Consider the following 20452-nt stretch of genomic DNA (forward strand, 5'->3'; position numbering starts at 1 on the left):
ACCTTCTAAGTGACCAAAACCTGAAATTACCTGCAAGAGACCTATCTCAGGCAGAATTTATCAAGGAGTGTAGCAGACATTTTAGCTATAAACGTTGATTGCAACTCTAACATTCAATATGCACGTGGAAACTTCTGAAAATCCAAACACACTTTATAACTGACACGGAGGAGTGAAAAAGAAATTACCTTTGAGTTTTCCATTACGCTCTCAATACAATCAAAATATGAGAGATCGCTCACAGGTTCATTTGGGTTATCCAGCATTCCCTTAACTGTCTGAAATAATGAAAGAAACTGGTTATTGACAGTCTGAAGTTTTGAGCTGAGAAGAACACAGACCATCATGCCTATCCTGCTTTTCCCAGTGTAATCTTACATGTTTGTCTCCAGCAAGCAGCCAAAGCTACACACTCCCTGAGGGTGTGTCATGCAGGAAATCACAAATTTAAAGGAGTGATAAGAAGAACAGCTGCCATTTGTTAAGGACTGTCTAGAAACACAAAGGGTTACTGAACTGACTACACAACCACCACCTGCCTGCCTCTTACAGCATCAACAGATTCCCCCAAGACAGGAAAAATTTCTGTCAGAAAACTACTTAGAGCTGGGTTTAATTTCTTTTTCTGAGGTGATTTTGAGTCTTGAAAATAACAATGTGACAATCAATCACATATTCATTGAAAAGAATGAATGCAATTAGATAACAAAACTTGCAAAAAGCCGCAAAATTGAGGAAATTACTTCTTTTATACATAAAAATATCTGTAGCACACCTTTTTTCAAGTTTTAAGGAGCACTATTTTTCTGCCAAATATTATGCAGAAAAGACTTAATCCTTCTGATGGAAATGAAATCAATGAAGTAGAGAAAGATACTAGTGTGTGTTTCTGACATCTGCTTTCCACCTAAAGGAAATCAAGGCATGATTTTAAAACACTTTGACTTTTCTCGTAACACAATGTCCAACTTCAAGACATTATGGAAACACCTACAGTATTTTTAACAGCTCAGCTATTGCTTTGTAAAAAAGTTTATCTTAAAGCCTTATAGCAATTAAAAATTAGAAGAAGGTAAAGATGTGGTGTCTAGAGAGCAATTTCCAGTTGTCTCTTCTGTTAGTCAGTTCTCTCTAACATTGCAGCATCTCTTCTGTTGTGCTCTATTAAATAACACCTTGAAAAGCAAACAAGGTTCCTACAGCACTTACACTACTTTGGAGACAGAGGACCTCAGAATCTAAGGAACAGAATGGTAAAATACAAGCCAGCAGAAGCTTCCTACTAACATACATTTGCAATTATTGCAACACCCATGGTACTCCTTTCAGCTGCAATTCTGGGCGAGTTTAGCTACCTCATTAAAGTTAGACAATAAGATCCTCTCTAAAAACATTTTCCAGAATCTCTAAAGAAGTCCACAGAGACTATTGACAGTCTATCAAGTCCATGCTAAGACACACTCTACAGAAACAATGATTTTTAGTAGTTAAGAAGACCTGGAAAGAATAGGAAGTGTGTGATGACTTTGGGAAATGAAGGGAAGAGGCAAAAGTTTAATCATTGTAAAGAGAAATTTAAAGTTAAGACTTCTAAAATTTCATTGGTTCCTCCAGTTACTTTGATGTGAGTCTGATTTCAGGACTGTTTGCTTTTGCCTTGCTTTCCCTTTTACCAGAAATTAATCTAATTCCATATATCCAGGTTTTTCTCACTAACTCCCTCTCTACAGATCTTCCTTCTGCTCTTTGCTGGCCCTGCTCACAATCCATGCCAGCATGAGCAATTCTGTGCTACTGGCACAACCCTCTGCCAGGGCTTTCTAAGGCCACTCTGCCCTATATTTCTGTAGGAGGATGGTTTGTAAGAATAGTGGAGCAATCAATTTTCCTCAATGAATTACAGCTGCAGTGATTACCAAGAAGTGCAGACAGCCTTGCCTGTCCAATGAGGGTGGGTGTTATAAAAGAGTGGGTGAGCTGGTCAAGAATTAGATGGAGTTAGAGCTTGAGAACCAGGGTCTGCTACAGTCTGAGATGGAGTCTGGTGGCTGTGCTGTGAGGAGGAAGGGACATGCAGTCATGTGAGGGACAGACAGGGTTAGGCAGCCAGGTAAGGGACAGGCTGGGGTTAGTTGGTCATGCAGGAGTAGTCAGTGCTGTGTGGAGCTGCCTGTGAGGAAAGGAGTCAGTGCTGTGTGGAGTTGCCTGAGAGAAGTTCACTGACAGAAAGCACGAAAAGTTTTTAATAAAGGACTGGTGATGGTGCCAATCCATCTCAACAACTACATAATTACTACACATTTCTCCTCTAAGCTCTCAGTTTTCTGTGGCTCATTAGCTGGAAATTCTCACCTTTAGCATCCCTGCTGTTTCACAGACCTCTCCTCATTAGTCTTTCAGGAAGTCCTGAGAAATAGCACTCAAACAGAAAGAGAAAAAAATTCCCCCTGCTTGCTCCTTTACATTACAGCCTGATTTCCTGGTTTCTGTTCCTATTCTTTGGATTTGCTGCTGCTCTCTATGACCAAGGAGAGAACACTTAAGAAACTAAGAATTCTGAAGGACAAAGTGGCCCCTAGGGGAACTCTTATATCATTTTGGGATGATAACCATGGACTCTCATATTGAGAAAACTTACAATATCCTGGAACACACTGCAATGACTTTTGTATCCTTGTGATACTAAGGGCTAGAAATAAAAAGTTCAATGGTTTTCTTTATGGTCTTGACACAGGCCAGTCACCCCTTGATGTTTTGACCTTGGCACTAAACTACAAACATCTAGTTTAAATTAAAAGATATTATTCCCTACTACTGAAAGTGGTCCTGTCTGTGATCAGTGGAGACCTTTCAACTGACCCGTTATTTAGCCAGCCAAACCTTTCACTCAGGATCAAGAACAGACCTTGCAAGAGCTTGTTTGACACACACATCGTTATCAGTTTGACAGGGAAGGCAGAAATAAGGCATTAAAAATCTACACTAAGAAAGGCCAAGGTAGAAGACGGCAAACATCATCCTGAAGTGGGATGTCAGCAACAACATCGTGCAAGTAGAAAAACCAAGATACTGCAGCTCCCTCCAGTGCACTGGTGGTAGCAGAAATGTTCATCTTGTCATGACTCTTCCTTAAGTAACAGTAAGTATGAATAATAGTGACTAAACTGCATCTTTGGAGGGCAGGAAAGATGAGATGGGAACAGGGTAGCAAATTTCATTCTGGCCAAACCTACGAGATATTCACATGGGTTCCATGCTCACCTTGTACACAATTAAAACCCCTGCCACAGATATCAAGTGAGAAGACAGTAACAGGAACTATTCAGACAAAGAATACAAGGGAAACAAACATGTGGGGCCCACTTCTATTTATAAGAAGTTTTGAAATATAGTAATACCTCCAGTTCTCTGAGTGCATTATCACATTCCTTCTGCCCGGGAGCTTGTTGGGTGCACAGTGTGATGAGCTGGTTTATACTCTCAGTCACAGCTCTAGGGAGAGTAGGAGGAAAAAAGGTGGATTTTAAAGTTGAACCCCTAAGAGTTATTCCTCTTAGTAAAACTTTTGTCATTAACTGTATGCTGCATAAAGATATAAAACTTGGATCTTCTTCTCAATGGCTAAGCCCAGTGGCACCTCTGGGAAAGCACTGGTGACACAAAGGACAGAAAAGCATCTGGCAGCAGGCCAAGGCCAACCTATTACATTGGCACAGTGCAATTGCTAAAAGATATTTCAGCACTTCTCCAGGTCTGACATGAACTGAATAATTTATCAACTACCACCCCAGAAGGCCTAAACAAGTATTTGGTATGGAAAACAATGGTTGAATGTAGAGTAAATGTTATTTACCTTTCTCTAGCAAAGTCTTGTGTCTTGCCTGTAATACACACACATACACACACTCCTGCTATATATCTCTATAGTCTCTTAGCAAATTTATTTTCCCTCTTTAACTAATAACTTATATTCTCCCATATGTTTATATTCACAGAGAACAAGTTTTGCAGAGGCATTATGTTCCTACAGGAGTTCAAAGCTGTTGGACATAGGCTGAACCTGACAAAACAGTCACTATCTGTCCTTCTGATCAGTGCTCTGATAATAGATAGAATTCAGTATGACTACATTCATTTTAGACTTCTGACTAACAACCCAGGAAAGCAGCATCTAGAAGAGAAGAAAATCAGTGAAATTGGAGTGCATGGAGAATATGCTTTCTTCTGGCCTTGGAAGCTGAATGGCATTTGGATTACTTTCCCTTTTGAAAACAGGGATAACGTATCAATTACATAATTACTTGGATGGATGGTATCCTGCTGTTACAAAAGGTAACAGGATGTCCTTGTTACATTTAACATGTTTATGTTAAATTCCGGGGCAAAAAAGAATGGAAACTAACAGACAGAGTTGTTTATCTGAGACTCCCACCCTTTTCAGCAACTTTGGTACCCTTGTGGAGCACCCGGTGCTCACCTGCTGAACTTCAGCAATTTCTATGCATCAGAAAAATATTGCATGCAGACATTGAAAGTTCTGTTCACTCCCAGAGAAACTTCACACAAAAATACCTTACCTGTTGTTGATTTTAATCTGAGACACAATTCATACTGACTGAGCAACTGAAGAGAGAGAATTATCAGCTTTGTAGAGGAGGCCACATGGTTTCACAAATTATTACACACCAGGTACCTCTCCCCCAGGAATCTATCCAGTGTACAAACATTACTCTGAAAACCATTTGGACACAGTATAACCAGGGAGGTGGCCCCTCAAATACCAGTCCCAGAGTGGAAGAGGGCTGCTAGGACTCTGAAGGCCACATCTGTTTCCATCAAATACAAGAAATATTTGGACCCTGAGGGAACTCAGCCAGTGCTGCCATTCTGAGGTGGTCAAGAAAAATGCCTCCACAAGGAAAACAGAGCTACTGAAAAAGTTGAAGTGGCTCTTGCAGGTGGTGCAAATGTGGAAGAAAGCAAAACAAACCCAACAAAACCCCCAGACTAACCATAGTACCATAGACGATGAGAGAAAAATGAGAAGAAAAGCTATTTTGTAATAAGGAAGCTGTGCCTCTTTTTTCATTTTCATGAGAAGAGAGAAAGTAAAAATATTTGACCCTGAACATACCATAGCAGGGAAAGAGAAGAGAGCCCTGGCAAGCTTGTCACAAGCCAGAACAGAGGATCTGAGAAGGGGCAAGTAGAGCATCTCCATAGCAGGTTAAACACAAACTGGGATCTGCTGCAGAATTTACTTCACAGAGGTATATGGTATCTGTGTAAAGTCTCACACATGCACACACACAGAACAGCAAAAGGCTCGACCTGGCTCACCTCCCTTTTTCTATTACATACTTCCACAGAGGGAATATCAACCTGGCAGGAACTTACAACTACCTGTATTTCACTGGGGTGAAATCCTTCTACACTCCAATAAGGAATGCGTCAAGCCTAAAGCAGAAATCCGGAGTAGTTTGATGCTGCAGCAGTAACAAAGTCTCATGTGACTCCTTCACTTTTAAGCAGCCTGGTTTTGGTTATCTACAATTTTCACAGATGCTATTTATTTCCAGGGAGACAAGACAGATGTAATTTTTTTTTTTTAAAACAAAGTACAATGAAGTAAAGTAGCATAAATTCTTAAGGAAGCCCTTTACTGAGGGAGTGGATTTATAATCCTTAAAGTACTGAAGAAATGTAGCATCTAACCCTTTCAAGCATTCCTGATCATACACACACACACTTAGTGATAGGTAGCTACAATTTTAAAGGATATTTTATCTAAGAATATTATTCAATTTCTTTTCTTTCAGGGATTGAGAGGCTTAATGTTAGCTAGTGCCTAGTCAGAACACAGATGGTGAGAAAACAATACATAAATACACTGGATCCTTTAAAAAAAACAGGTCAAGCCTTCAAAGGCTGGCTCCTATTTCCACCAAGGGTAACAAGTTATACCAGTTGAGGAACTGCTCCAACATAAGTAACTCTCCTCTGGCCTACTTCAATTTAAACAGAATTACAGGTTCCAACCACTCAACCATCAATAGCAGAAGAATATATAAGCACAATATAAATACCACAGAGAAAAACAAATACCCCAGGAAAACAAAGCAAGCAACACATCCTTACCTTGCTGCTGCTGCTAAGAGGTTCTTGGCATTAGGAGCTCCAGGATCAACAGACAGAGACTTGGCAGCCAGTAACAGCTTGCTGGAAGCCATAGAAATGCTCTTGAGGTTACCTATGACTTGAATCTGGTCCTCTTTAGTCTGGAAGGCCACAGCAGCATAGCATTAGGTACAAAATTAGCAATCAAGAGAGTGTGCTAAAGCCACACATGGAAACCCAGCTTGTTTATCCACCTGAAACCACTGACATACCTGAGCTCAGAGATGGATGGCTCAAGCCCCTGTTCACCCAGACAGGTGCCTCTAGCTTCACTCACATAAGAGAAAGACCCTTACAACAAACAGCTTGGCTTCTAAGAATAGTAGTATTCACAAATGAGCAATGGAGAAACTTCACTACTTGTTGAACAATGCTTTTGTTGTCAAGACTCTTATGTGTCTCTGCCTGGCACAACTGCTTCACATTATTCAGCCAGTGTACACTCTCTGTATTCTGGCACCCTTTGTGCAGCTCACAGGCTCTCAAGCATCTAACTGGGATTGCTCATACAAAAATATCCTCCAGAAAGTTGTCTTTCCCAATAAAATCAGTTTCTGTAAGCCTACTTCAGTCAACATTCTGACTTGGATGTACTATTACTTATTTTAAGCCATTGCTTAAAAAGGGAAATCTGTAATTAAATAGAGTAACAGAAAAGTATTGCATTTTCACAGCAAACAGCTCTGACTAGATTCTTCAGCCGATGATCAGTGTAAGAGAACCCATTTTTTCTAACAGTCTGTTCATCATTTTATGTAAAGAGGTTGCACATTATTCAGCTGATATGAATAGCATTTATTCTATATTTACTACGTTTTACTTCCTCCCTAAACCTACATTTTACTTATCACCCAAAATACCTGGTATTGCTTCTGTTCAGGCCAAACAACTACACACCTTTTTTGAAAGATCAGCCATTAATAACTAAGATGGTTACCATCTCCTGTGTCAGCAGGATAAGAAAATTCACAAGGTCATCAGCAGCTGGATTCTCATTTCAAGCAGCCATTTGCAGTATCATTTCCACCTTTGCCTTTATGAATTGCCTCAAACAAAACATTCTAAAAGTCAATGTGCTCCGCAGCTAAAGAGACAGCCAGGTACCTCACTACTACTCACTTTCAAAGAGTCAGCTGTATATGGAGCCTAACTCACTTCACACATCTGAACCTGAATGATGAAATTCTGATGGAGAATAACCACCAACCACTGCCAGATCTCTCTACTCAATTCTATCTACAAAGTAGCTGCTCTAGAGAGACATTTCACAAAAGCCTTCAAAGGCCTGACACACTCAGGACCTTCTGGCCATTTTCCAGTGGCAATCATTTCTTACATTTGCATGGTCCTCCTACTAACCAGGGCAAAACCATCTGCAGATTCTTTTTTCTGCAAGTCCTCCCATTTCCTCTGATACACAACTCCTTTTTACATGGTGACATTTGTTATGCTAAATCATTGCCAAATGACCAATTACTGTAGCTCAGCACAACTGTATCCAGTAAGATAAACTGAAGGTGGTATCTTCAACTACCAGCAATGAGCTCAGCAACATGTGACAACAACATTCCTGATTGTTAAAGAGTTCATCAGAGTAGAACTCTGCCAGATTTTAAATCACTGATCACAAGTCCAAGTGCTTGCTGTCAGATCCAAGGATGTCATTTTAGGTAGCCCTCTTCAAGTGCTTGGTCCACAGCACCACAGAGCTGTATCAAAGCATTTTTCCTTCCATCTACTTAAAAGCATTTCAAAAGTAGCAAAGAAAGGTGCTGCATTTTGAACAGCGTTCACCTCAATTATGATCCACAGCGGTTCCACCAAAATAGAAGCGACCCCCTTTACAAGCCCAGAGGTTCAGCACACCTTTGTACCTTTGCAGCTCAAACTACACAGAAAAGTACGAAGTTGTATCTCTGACTGGACACAGAAACAAATACCAACATCCTGTGGAAGATGCAAATGCTGAGTTTCCTTCTTCCCAGATAACTAGCTCCAGGTTACTCCCTCACAACAAACATCTCCTCACACCAGCATGCTGTGCTGCACTGTAGTGCCACATAGACAATGTACTTCACTGCCAGAGGTTATGGCCAGGATCATCCCTCAATTAGCATGACCAAGAACTTACTTGTGCTTGGCCAGCCATTTCAATACCAGCATCAAGAAATTCATCAAAGTCATCACTGAATTTCCCAGAGGCTGCAGCCAGCTCCCCACTTTGGCCACGTGTAGCATGGACAACTTCTCCAGCTGACTGATTCAAGTCTGCTGCTGCCTGGTTCAGTTCACTCTGAGCTTCTTGAAATGACTTAGAACTTGGAGGTAGCTGTAAGAGACAAAGTTCAATGTTTTATTGTCAGTTGAACTGGAGAGTTCAACACATGCTGAGAATACCAAATGTAATGGAGCAGGGAGCTGGATCGTGGGACTGCTGTTAAGCAAAAATCTGTTCATCAGCTTGTGTCCTGCTGTTTCTTTCAAGGGACATACAAGTCTGTAAGCTTTTCAAGGGACACAAGTATTGGCAGTTCTTCAGAATTACTCTAAACTCTCTCTAGTAAACCAGTTTGGTAAAAAAACTCCCTGGTTTTATCAAAAGGCATTGCACAAACATATCAAAACACAATTCCTCCTTCATTCACAGGACAGAAAGGCCAATGATGGATGCAGAAAAAAAAGGCTGTTTAAATAGTATAACATTGTGGCAAATTACCAGTGCAAAAAAGTTTTTTTAACATGAATGCAGCTAAACAAACTAACAATTCTACTTTACACAAAATGACTAAGCATTTTTTGACAGATCACATTGCTTCTTCAAGTAAACTGATCATTTCTAAGTGGGAGATGAACTATAATTTTCTAATCTTCATATTCTTTGGAATGTTAAGTCATACTTGCTATTTTCAAAACCAAAACTTTGATACCAATCTATGAAAATTTTAATATTGCTTTCACAAGTCACAGACACATTTCAGCTTATCCATAAAACTACAAAAACAGTATTTCAGTCTAAGTAGCAGCTGCCTAAGTGCATAACTTAAACACAGCTTACACGAAGTATACTTAGGGCATACTTACTAAATAATGACTTGACACATGGGGAACCCAGATCTGCTGTTCAGTTTTCTAAAATATATTTCCACATTAAAAGCCATCTTACCGAATCAACAAGGAGCTTCTTGCTGGATTCCCCAATACTCTTTAAGGCCACATCCACATCCTTTTGTCCAGGCAGACAATTCACACAGTTATTCAAGGAGTGAGACACTGCTTTTGCCACCTGCAACACACAAATGAACACAGTCACACTGAGAGAGGCTTAAGTGCTCATTAACAGGAGGCACAGCCTCTACTCCATAGCCAGCAATTCCCACATTCTGACCCTCACAGGAACATTTCTGAGGCTTGCAACTTTCTCAGTTTGCTGACCTGCAGTCCTCATTTAGGCTCATCCATGTGATAGGATAGCGATGGCAGGACAGCCTCACAACTGCTCCTGGCACCTGGGATAAAGGTTACAGCACTGTAGATAAGGGAATGCCCCTGAAATTATCTATACACTAATCACAGAAACTCGTTGCATGCTTCTTTTTACCAAGTTCTGATTAAAACAAAGGTATCTTCATAAGAAATTATTTACAACGCAGGTCAATTCTGGAACTTTTCTAGTAAGTAAAAAAAGAACCTGTCACTCCTAAAGTGACAAACATAGTGGTGCCACACATGAAGAAAACAGGTAATCACTTTTTGAATATAACATGGATATAGATCTTTTATTTGACATTATCAGTTTAATGTCTATCTCACTTCTGCAGTCAAGCAGACTCCTCACATATGTTGTAGGTAAAAGCACAGAGCTACATCTTTGTATATATTTTTAAGAGATGACTAAAAACACCATGCTTCACCATCTGCACTGTTTAACATGGGCAGGATGTTATTGTCTGAGAGCTGTTGAAAGGAATAGAAAGTTGACATATCTAACAGCCTTATTTTCTGCCATTCTCTCTCCTTATTTAATGCTGATTTGGAGCAAATTCACTGGGTGTTTTATAACCCATGCAGCTGCTCAAGTCCCGGCTTACCTGGGCTAATCTCTGCTGACTGTCTGCATCCCCTGGGACAGCCAGAGCCTGCTTGGCCTCTTGAATCAGCATTGCAGAGCCTTCCATGACGTCCCTGGCTGAATCCAGCATCGCGTGGGCTGCCACAGGGTCAGTGGTAGACGCTGCAACCCCTCGTGCTGCCTGAGCCAAAGTCTTCAAAGCCTGAGCAGTTTCTCTGGCAGCAACTCCTATGGGCACATTTCACCAAGGATTCTATTAGTGCCTTTAAAGACAATCTTTGTATTTCATGATATGATCTTGCAGGTAATGATCCAATTGCAAAATAACACTGCAAATGCAACTTACAAGAAAATCTTCAAACAGGAACACATTTGAAATATACAGTATCATTTGCTTAGAGAAATTACTGTAGTGAAGCCATAAAGTAAATGTTATAGCCCATTCTGGGCACAATTCTCTACACCAGTGACTACTTAGTCTGTCTGAAAAAGAAGAAAAGCTAAAACCTGTAGATGAGGAAAAACTCATACTCCAAGCTATGGGGGAAGTAATTGTCTGCAAGAATGGTGTACAAGAGTTCAGAGCCACAGCACGATAATAGTTTAACTTCAAACAATCAAAAAAGACATTATTAAGAATGATACAACTTGATACAATCTAACATCACTGTGAGTAAAAGTATAAAAATAACTGAATGAAGTCACAGAATGGATATAATAAAATTACTTTCTGTGATCTGTCTGGCCAATGTTAAAGGACATCTATCAACTCCAGTACTAAGGTGTAGGACTATGTGAATAATGGTCTTCTTTTATTTATGAAATTATTGAAAAGGAACTCATTGCTTTGTAGGATTTCCTACAATCTGATGATAAGGGAGCTACTAGATTCAGCTATTCATTATCAGCTGCAAGTATTTGTACACCCTTGCCTGATAACCAGTGCCTACTTCTGCACAACTGTGATAAAGCATGAGCTATCTTGATGAAATTCCATCTGCTTCAAATGAAAGCAACTGTAAGTTCTAGAGCCCAGATGCAATCATAACCAATGAAGTGGTTATTGCCATAATACATTTTATCAGTAATATTAGACCAAAAAATCTTATGGGAGCATTTGTAACAACAGCTTTCATTTCTAACAGAAATAAGGTCACAGAACATTTTAACATACATGAGCAAACTTTTGTCCCTCCTGTAGAGCATTTTTTTATCAAGGTGTTTTTTGTTTCTAAACTAAAAGTACAGGTACAAAAATAAACTGTAGAATCTGTGTGCCCAGATTTCCTGTTGGCTTTACCTCAAACTATGCAAATGTGCCCAATGAATTAGCCAGAGCAGCTGCACTGTACATATGAACTGGTAACACCTAGGAAGAGATGCAGTTCTGAACATCACCAAGCTGTCCCCACTATGTTTGCATCCTGTTGCTTCAAAATATATCTGAATATACCCATATCCAAAATATACCCTTTAAACCTTTGGTAAAGATGTAGCAACATTTCCAGTCACACTGACCTTTAAAATGCAATACATTTCATTTCAACCCTTCAGAGTTTCAGTGGCACATATTTACAAAAACAACAGATGACCCAATCCATCCTGATTAAAGACAGAGCAAATTGCATCACTGTTCTTTTATGAAGCATGAGTCACACTCACAGTTCTTCATAACTTACCACAACTCAATACCAGTACTAAAAAAAAATTGAGTAATTCCTTGATTTAAGTACAGTAATTTCACAAATACAAGCCGCAGCAATTTGACAAAAATTTTGGTGGAAACCCGGAAGTGAGGCTAATAGTCGGGGGCGGCTAATCTGTGAATAATTTTCTGACATTTACAACCCCAGACGTGCCAGCCAGAGTGCCGAGCCAAGCACCTGCCAGTAAAAGCCGGCATTTCGCAATTGTTACAGTGTTACCGTGTTGCCCTGGCTCCCTGCAGGCAGCACGGGGGGCGGGGAGAGAGGAGGGAGAGCTCTCTTCTTCCCTCCTCTGCTGCAGCCCAGGGGAGGAGGGGTGGGGGGGGGGGGCGCCGCCATTGCCGTGGCTCGGGGAGGAGGCGGGGTGCTTTGTCCGCGCCCGCCGCCGGCGCCACGGGCGCAGGAAAGCTCCATCCCCGCCCGCCCCCGCTGCCGTAGGAGCGGGGGAAGCTCCGTCCCTGCCTGCCACCGCGGGGCAGCGCCGACCCGGGGTGACCGAGCCCAGGGGCAGCGGCGGCCGGCCCCGAGCGGCAGCACCGGGCTGGGCCACCTGGCCCCGTCAGCGGCCCCTAGCGGGCCGAGCCTGCACAGCCTTAGCTCAGCCAGTAAACCCCGCCCTCCCGCAGTTCTGTTACTAATTGCACACGGGTCCTCGCTGCGAACGACAGAGCGGCTTATATTCGGGTGCGGCTTATTTATGGACAAAAACCAAAATATTTGCCAACACCCAGAGATGTGGCTTATACTCAGTGCGGCTTGTATTCGTGAATTTACTGTAGTCTGTGACAAGAAAACTTTTCATCAAGTATTTGATGGAAAGCAGAGGTTTCACAGAGCCATTATGAATAAAACAGTACCTGTGTAGTGCTCATTGCCCTGAGCAGCACAGGTTAACAACTGGGCCATTGAAGAACCAACTGCTTTGGATGTGCTTCCCAGGTCCTGAGTGCATTTCTCAAGCTGTAAAAAATTGCAAAGGACAAAATATTTAGTTTAAGCTCAACAAAAATACACTTAGTTTCAAATAGTACTGAAAAATTCCTCATTACACAAAAACCTGAACTTTCACCTCAGCTACTGAATACACACACAGTTTATCTGAAATCTGACTAGCACGTTTTCCCCATTCAGGTTGTTAAATAAATTAACATATCAGGTAGTGTGAACAATAAAACTATTTTATAATTAGCAATGGAAGTAAATAAATACCTTCACCAAGGAAGGTTTTTTTTTTTCTCCAGAAGTAAACCATTTCATTTTCTAAGCCTACTAGAACTGGCAGTCCTGAGTTCTCATCATTGTCACTATTGGAAAGAAATTCTTTTTGGCAAGACCAAAACATTACTGTTACCAAACTGTAATTTGTACAATAGAGAGGGAGGCCCTACAGTCCTATGGGTATCACTACTACAGAACATACTGTTGGTGTAGTAGTAACATAGACTCTTTTTAAGAGAATCAGTGCAAAATCCTATCTGCATCATCATTATCCAAAGCTTCATGACTTTTTTAGCCTCTAATATTTAAGTTTTTTAACAGCTAACTTTGTTTGTTTTTAAATGAAGAACATCCTTCCTCAATTACAGTTTCTCCTGGGAGAGGTTTTAACTGTCCATCCACAGCTGCCATCTTCGCATCTTGCAGTTCATTTTTGAGTGTCTGGACTGTATTCAAAGCAGAATCAATTTCCATTGGGCCACAAGCTTCATGAGCCTATTCAGAAATCAGAACAGTACCACTGTTAGCATCTGTATGCAACTTTCAGAAACGGTAAATGCTTCAGATCCAATCTCCTCTCCCATATTATTTCTCTTCCTACTTTAGAGGCCATTGTGAGCCCTCTAAATGTTATACATCATGGATTCCAAACTCCTGAACAATATTTTCAGTCTGTGAAGAGAGTAACATTCTGCTTAGAGGCACCAGGGGAATGATGTGTGCTTGTGTACATGTCTCTTCACAACAGGCAGACCAGGGACTGAGAAAAGTCACTGCTGCACTCTGTTCTTCCCCTCTGACCAGTGGCCTCACTGTGCACCATGACCAAAACCACACTGACCCCCTGATGTGGCAGCCCACATTCATCAGTATGAGAGAGAAATTTTAGCATTAGCTCAGGTGTAGCCACCTCAATGCTACAATCCCCATTTCAGGCCTCAGGGTACAAACGTGCACACAAAAAAGATCAGACTTTCCACTTGCATTTTTTTAAAGCTCCACATAGTGTAGAAATCTGTGGGTGAAACACAGAGAGCCTCTGCTTCTCTGAATTTTAGAGATGATGATTCCAGTTCACAATTACATCAGCAAGCACAGCTGGGTTCTCACTGGTTTGGTGAGCATGAGATGTGCTCCCTTTCCCCTGCTCTCCCTCGAATGTAACAGCAGCTCAGAGCCTTGATGTGCTGCTGTGTATACTCTGCTCACATTTGTCTGGTATGGAAAGGGTAACATAAGCTTTAAGTTTTCTTGTCACTTCTCCCTCCCCTTTCTCTCATGACACAGAGGCCACGTGGGAATCTGAGCAAAGTATACACAAAATAGAGCAGTGAGAGGTGAGCACTGCCTGAGCATGAACCATTCCCTCAGGGGAGACAAAAAGTCCTCTTGTTTTAGCTGATTAAAACCAGTGTTTACCTACCTTCTGGGAGGCAGTTCGTAGCTCAGCCAAGCTGGTAGCAAGATTCTTTGCACACTGACTGAGCTGCATTGCTGCTGCTTGATCAGTCACTGTGGGGACAGCAGCTTTAGCAGATGCCACCATTTTACTTCCAGGCTGTTCAAAGAACAACAGTGAACACAATTGGTTTTACTAGCTCATCTTCTTTAAAGAAGGCTTAGGATTCAGTAAACAAACTGCTTCCTCCATTCACACACTCCTGAAGTTCCTAGATTTTCCTTTAATGACTAGCACATTCCCACTCCTTAAGCTGGAGCACCCTGTCATAAATCTGTCACATTTCTAAGTCCTCTGCAGCAGGACTCACCTTTGCTTTACTGGGACAATGACTACTCCATTGGTTCCAATGTCTGACTGAGGCCTTTGAATACTCATGCAGACTACTTAAAAATACTGAAATGTGAAATTTTGCCATTCAGCATTCATGTGGTACAATCAGGTCGAGGTGGCAGAGATGGCAGATTTCTCTCTATGTTTCTAAATATCAGCCACTGCCAAAATTCTATGAAATTAAAATTGTAAAGCAAAGCATCTACACAGGGATTACTGCTAGTACAATTGAAAACCATTGCTGATTCTCATAATTGCCACTGTACATACATACAGCCACAGGGGAGATGGATCAATATGTGACTCCAGAGGGAACCACAGAGCAAATACTTAAACAGAGTGAGAACACTGTTTGTGATCCCTCTGCCTACAGAGGACCATAAAAAACCTGCAAATAGCAATCACATTTAGGCAAGACTAACTGATGCCAAGTAAACACCATGCCATCACAGAGAGAACTGGTTTCTGGTGCTATTTCTTGTAACGTTAACAATAAGCCAATCGTTTTGTTATCAATACTCAATATTCTATCTTTCTATTTTAAGATGTTTTAGAAAAAGTATGCAGTCAAATTTTGTGTTTTTCCTCAACCATCAATCTAGATCTATTATGCAGGCTAATATCTAAAAAAAGCCACTAGTACTGCCTTTCCTTTCTGAGGAATTCTGAAACTGGTTGCTGCAACACTAGGTTTACCTTGCCTAAAAAGGTTTAAAAAGTCTGTCACATATTCAGACTCAGAACTCTACTTAGAAAGATGCTAAATTCTCTTCATCTTGCTCTTTATACTCTTTCCCAGAAGGCAAGTATACAGCAATGAATGTTTCTTCTCCACAAACACGAACTCTTTTCTTGTTACTTTTAACCTCCAATGTCAGTAGCTTTCACTCTCCATAGATACATAGATATTTTAGCCACCTAACCTAATTCTACCTATCCATGGCTCATAGTTAGCAGTCAACTTCTTTACATGTTTTTTAACAGTTTACTGGTTATTTCTCACAAATGAAAACATACAGCAGTAAAAAAATGCTTTTTGCATCGACTGCAATGACTGATTCACTTCACCTGAAGGAAATTCTGGCTGGAATTTATTAAAGCAAGCTGGGCACTGAGGTCTTCTGCCTGAGCTTGACTTCCTCTTACACCCTGCACCAGCTGAGGAATGTGATCTGCAACATTCTAAAATCAACAAAGGGAAAAGATTTTTAGTAAATAAACAAAAAATCCTCAAAATCCTCTGAAAATAAAACAAGCAGGCTTCCCACCCCCCTTAAAGACAACTCTGCAGTATTCTGAAGTAAAATACTCCCATGCTGTCACAGAATTAATTTAGGATGCATGGAACCAAACTAATATACAATAGGACTTTTTAGAGATGTTCTACTTAAAAAAAAAACCAAAAAACATTCAATCTACTTATTAGTTAAAGGCTCCTAGAAGACAATCCAAAATTTTTATGCAGATATGTATACATCAAGTATCAATTATTTTCTTCACATATTCAAATGTCAGCAGTGAAAGTGATAAATGTTTTTTCAAGAGAATGTCCTGCGTTCAGAAAAACATTATCTTTTACACACAAACGCCTCAGCCTGTTTTCCTTGGCTTTCAGCAACATAAACTTCATAGCATGGCTGGAGCATTTCCAAGCACATATTGCTAAAACTTTATTCCTGGACTGTCTGCATTCATGGTTCTTGTCCATCCATTTCACAGTAACACTTGAGCAGCATAATACTGAATTCCCACCACCACAAAAATGTAAAAAAGTAGATACTGAATCTTCTCTATAATCTAATAAATGAGCATCAAGACAAAATTAGAATGAACTGTAAACAATAGTTATCAGGTTGCACTTTTTAAAAACTCATACTGGAACAGCAGCTCTCTACAACACAATTCTGAAGTATATTTGAGCTATCTTATTTAATTCCAACATTTCTTAGGATAGCACCATGACAAGAAGGAATTGCAGATTGTTCCCCACATAAGTGCCATTTGATGCAGAAGAAAATCCTTCTGCATTCTACTGTGTTTTGCAAATATGGTTTAAATACAAAAAGGAACAGCTTCTCATCAGACTGAATTCTAGCTGGAAACGATAAGAATGTGCTTGACTTCGGGCATACCTTGAAATCTGTAATCCTCCAGTTTTAACTTCAAGCTTGGAGTCATGGTAACCCTACAGTAAGGTCTGCCATTTATGTCTTTATGGAGACATTTAAGGTCCCAGCTGCTTGGAGATGCAGTTGTTACTTATATGACTAATTACATAACTGATAAATTAAACAAGAATTTCACTCCATGATAGTATAAATCACTACTGCTACTCCATCCTTCATTAAAGAAAATCCAAAGGTTACATTTATCCCACAACAAATCTCAGTCCCATTTCACTGCATGTATGATTCAACAGCCTGTTTTGAAGATCATGATGCTACTCCCTTGCTGAAGATCACACTCCTACACTGAATGCACGGCCAAGGCTTAGAATCAGAGTCAGGGAATCACAAATTCCTGAGCAAATGGACCCCTCTGTACTGTGCTTCCAGCACAGCTCTGCATATGTTCCATCATCAGCTGATCTGTACCAAAACTTGTAGTAGAAGTACTTACTTCAGGTGAATTGGCTGTTACTGAACAGTTACACACCTGTGCATCCTTTTCTAAGATGTGTGTAACAGTCAAGTGTTACATGGCACTAACAGCAGCTCAGCTTTGCAAAGCTCTACAAACAGCAATGCACAGATAACACAGTAAATGAGGGGTCTCCAGAATCCATGCACATGAACATATACAGTAGGTTTTTATGCTGGTTTTTTTTTAAAGCTCCTTTTGAGGATGCAACAGTATTATAGGAGGTGATCCTCATCAGTTCCTCATAAAGCAGAACTCAAGAGTTATTTGTCCTGGGCTGTGCTGTGTTTACCTTGCAGCTCTGTACAAGTTGCTGGTGGGCTGCTGTGTTCTTATTGGAAACAGCTGCGTTCTGAGAAGCTGCAATAGTCTGAGTAGCAGCAGCTGCAGCTTGTTTAGCTGCAATCTTTGGAGAAAAAGAAAGTTAAATCAGTGCTAAAACTGAGTAATTCAGAGGATGAAACACACATTACTATAGGTAACTTTGACAGTAACAACATTGAGAAATTAATACATTTTACCCATTAATTTGACTTGCCTTAAGAAAACTTCAACTGACCATCACTGCTCTTCTCTCAAGGTGAAAATCTGAAAACTGTTATCCATCTCTAATTTGCCAATAAAGGAAAAGGCAGACTTAGTAGCATGCTCTGCCCTTACTGTTTCATTGCTTAGGTTTCAACAGGAGGAAGATAAGTGAACTACCAACAGCAGAAATGGTGTAAACAATGAGATCCTTATGAAGGCCAGTGAAAAAGGCAAAGTACACACAGTGCCTCACACTGCTACATTGATATCTCTGACCCAGGACACAAGGGAGCCAATTTCTCCCAAGATTTTTCTACAGTGAAAGCAAAGGTACTAAAATGACAATGAGGTACAAAACACCAGTATTTCTGAGAGTAAAAGCATTGCGAAGACCTTCAAATGTTATTATCAACATCTCCCTATTATAAAAATAAAAATTCAACGATTTATCCAAGGTTGTATTGCACTAACAGGCCCGCTAAATAGAAGCAAGCATGAAGTTTTTGTAAGGCAGTATATAACAGCAAAACATATAAAATACTGCTTGCATGAAACTGTCTTTTCTTAGAAAATTACAGACATCAGCCTTTATTTCCTAAAGTACTTCTGATTTTTACTTCTAGACAGATACAGGAACTTAATGTATTTCTGGAACATGGTCACCTTACTGCATTTGAATCAGACCAATGCAAAAATCACAGTTGCAAACTAGGAATTACGAAAACTTTCTTTTCTTAATCTGTCTTTTCTTCATTTTAGTTGAGAAATGTGAAGACCAAACTTTGCCTACAAAACAAGCTTCCATGGTATTTTATCCTTACTAAATTGCCTTTCTCCCTCTTGGCTGATAGGACTAGATAGGATGTATCTTTTTACTTCCATTTCTGCTTCTTGACTCTGAGTAATTTCCCAGTTGAATTGGATATGCTGCGATTCAACTAACTTTGTACAGAAATTCATATGGAACTCTATATCCTAGTAAAGTCACCAAGAGATACTGTGTGTAAATGGCACACCATAGAGATAAATTAACACAGCAATGAAGCCTTTTCAGCTCAGCTGTTTAATTTTAGAACTAAGTCAGCATCAAATGCCTTCTGAGTCAAATCCTTACACCGCTACATCTGTGATACAAGTTACTCAGCTTTCTGATGACTATATTATGATATACTGGCATGTCTAATTCTAATTTGTACTCTGGAACTGAGTTTATGGTGCTCTCCTTCTCAGCTTAGCACTTTCACTGTATGGTTTCCAACCTCTAATCTGTTGACAATTTTCTTCTTGATGGCATTCTGTGCAGCAGCATTTGTAGCAACCCGCAGTCCCTCTGCTGCTTCTCTCAGACGCTGCTGTTGATCCTCATTTTCAGGATTGGCTGCAGCCCCCTGCACAACATTTACAAGCAAAAACCGTAAGTGTGAATAAAAATGACTGGGGAAAATGTGGATGAACATCATACTTAAGTTCAGACAGCATCTGCTACATCAGTATGCATTTTCCTTAAATTATCTTAAGAAAAGTTAGAAGAACACTGACATATTACAAAACTTCAAAGCAGAAAGTCTGTTTCCATTGGAAGGCTATGTCTGGAAGGAAGAGAGCTGAACATTTGCTTCATATACTACTTCAGGTGCTTGGGAAGAAAGCCTTTTTTAACTGCTTCTCCTATGATCTGAAATAATGTACTTGCATGAACACAGGCTTTTGAAAAAATAAGTTTTTAAAATTCCCAATTCAATATGTCTTTCAGTAACTGCAGTCCAAAACTTGAAGTTTAGCACAGTACATTTTCTCCATTTGAAGTCAGAAAATACTGGAAAGTCAAGGATAAGCAGTCAGGCCTTCTGGAGTCCCAGCAGAATGGCTGGCCCTGCTGCTGGAAAAATCATTTTAGTGCAGCACCTGGGAAACAATTCAAAGGACATATTCCCCCCTAGCAGATTGAAACAGATTTCCAGCACAGAAAGGGAAGAAAAGTTGTGATATTTGCCTGTTTTGTGAGAACAAGGAGGGAAGGATGTGGAGTGGAACAACACAGGCAAGAATTCCCAGGTGGAGGAAACTGTTTCTTAGACAGAGGGGCATTGCTTCAGTAAGAAATTGCTGTGGTTCTGTTGTTCCATTTTGTACAGGACCCTGCACCATAGCAGGTGGTAACTGCCCTACATGGCTTGAGTTGTGACCACTATGCACACGGGAAAGCAGTGCAAGATATTTTAAAACCAAAAAAATCCAGGTAGCTAATAAATTGGTTTTTGGAATGTACCTAGGGTAAGTCATTAAATGCCAAACTCTTACAGGATAAGAGAAACCATCTTT

At 40.3% G+C, this 20452-nt stretch overlaps 1 protein-coding gene across 4 annotated transcripts in view; it reads right to left on the reverse strand.

The window, feature by feature from the left end:
• TLN2 (talin 2) overlaps positions 1 to 20452 on the reverse strand; it is a 150624-nt gene that overhangs the window by 43837 nt on the left and 86335 nt on the right. For all 4 annotated transcript variants that reach the window (XM_033070221.2, XM_033070219.2, XM_033070218.2 and 1 more), the window contains 12 exons: positions 19390 to 19518; positions 17895 to 18008; positions 16031 to 16144; positions 14594 to 14728; positions 13537 to 13665; positions 12810 to 12912; positions 10266 to 10474; positions 9341 to 9460; positions 8309 to 8506; positions 6139 to 6278; positions 3399 to 3492; positions 189 to 278 (listed from right to left, as the gene is read on the reverse strand). In XM_033070221.2, the coding sequence (XP_032926112.1) occupies positions 189 to 278; positions 3399 to 3492; positions 6139 to 6278; positions 8309 to 8506; positions 9341 to 9460; positions 10266 to 10474; positions 12810 to 12912; positions 13537 to 13665; positions 14594 to 14728; positions 16031 to 16144; positions 17895 to 18008; positions 19390 to 19518 (1575 nt within the window). The remainder of the gene's footprint in view (positions 1 to 188; positions 279 to 3398; positions 3493 to 6138; positions 6279 to 8308; positions 8507 to 9340; positions 9461 to 10265; positions 10475 to 12809; positions 12913 to 13536; positions 13666 to 14593; positions 14729 to 16030; positions 16145 to 17894; positions 18009 to 19389; positions 19519 to 20452) is intronic.

Source organism: Catharus ustulatus, chromosome 12 (genome assembly GCF_009819885.2).
Source record: "Catharus ustulatus isolate bCatUst1 chromosome 12, bCatUst1.pri.v2, whole genome shotgun sequence".
Lineage (NCBI taxonomy): Eukaryota > Metazoa > Chordata > Aves > Passeriformes > Turdidae > Catharus > Catharus ustulatus.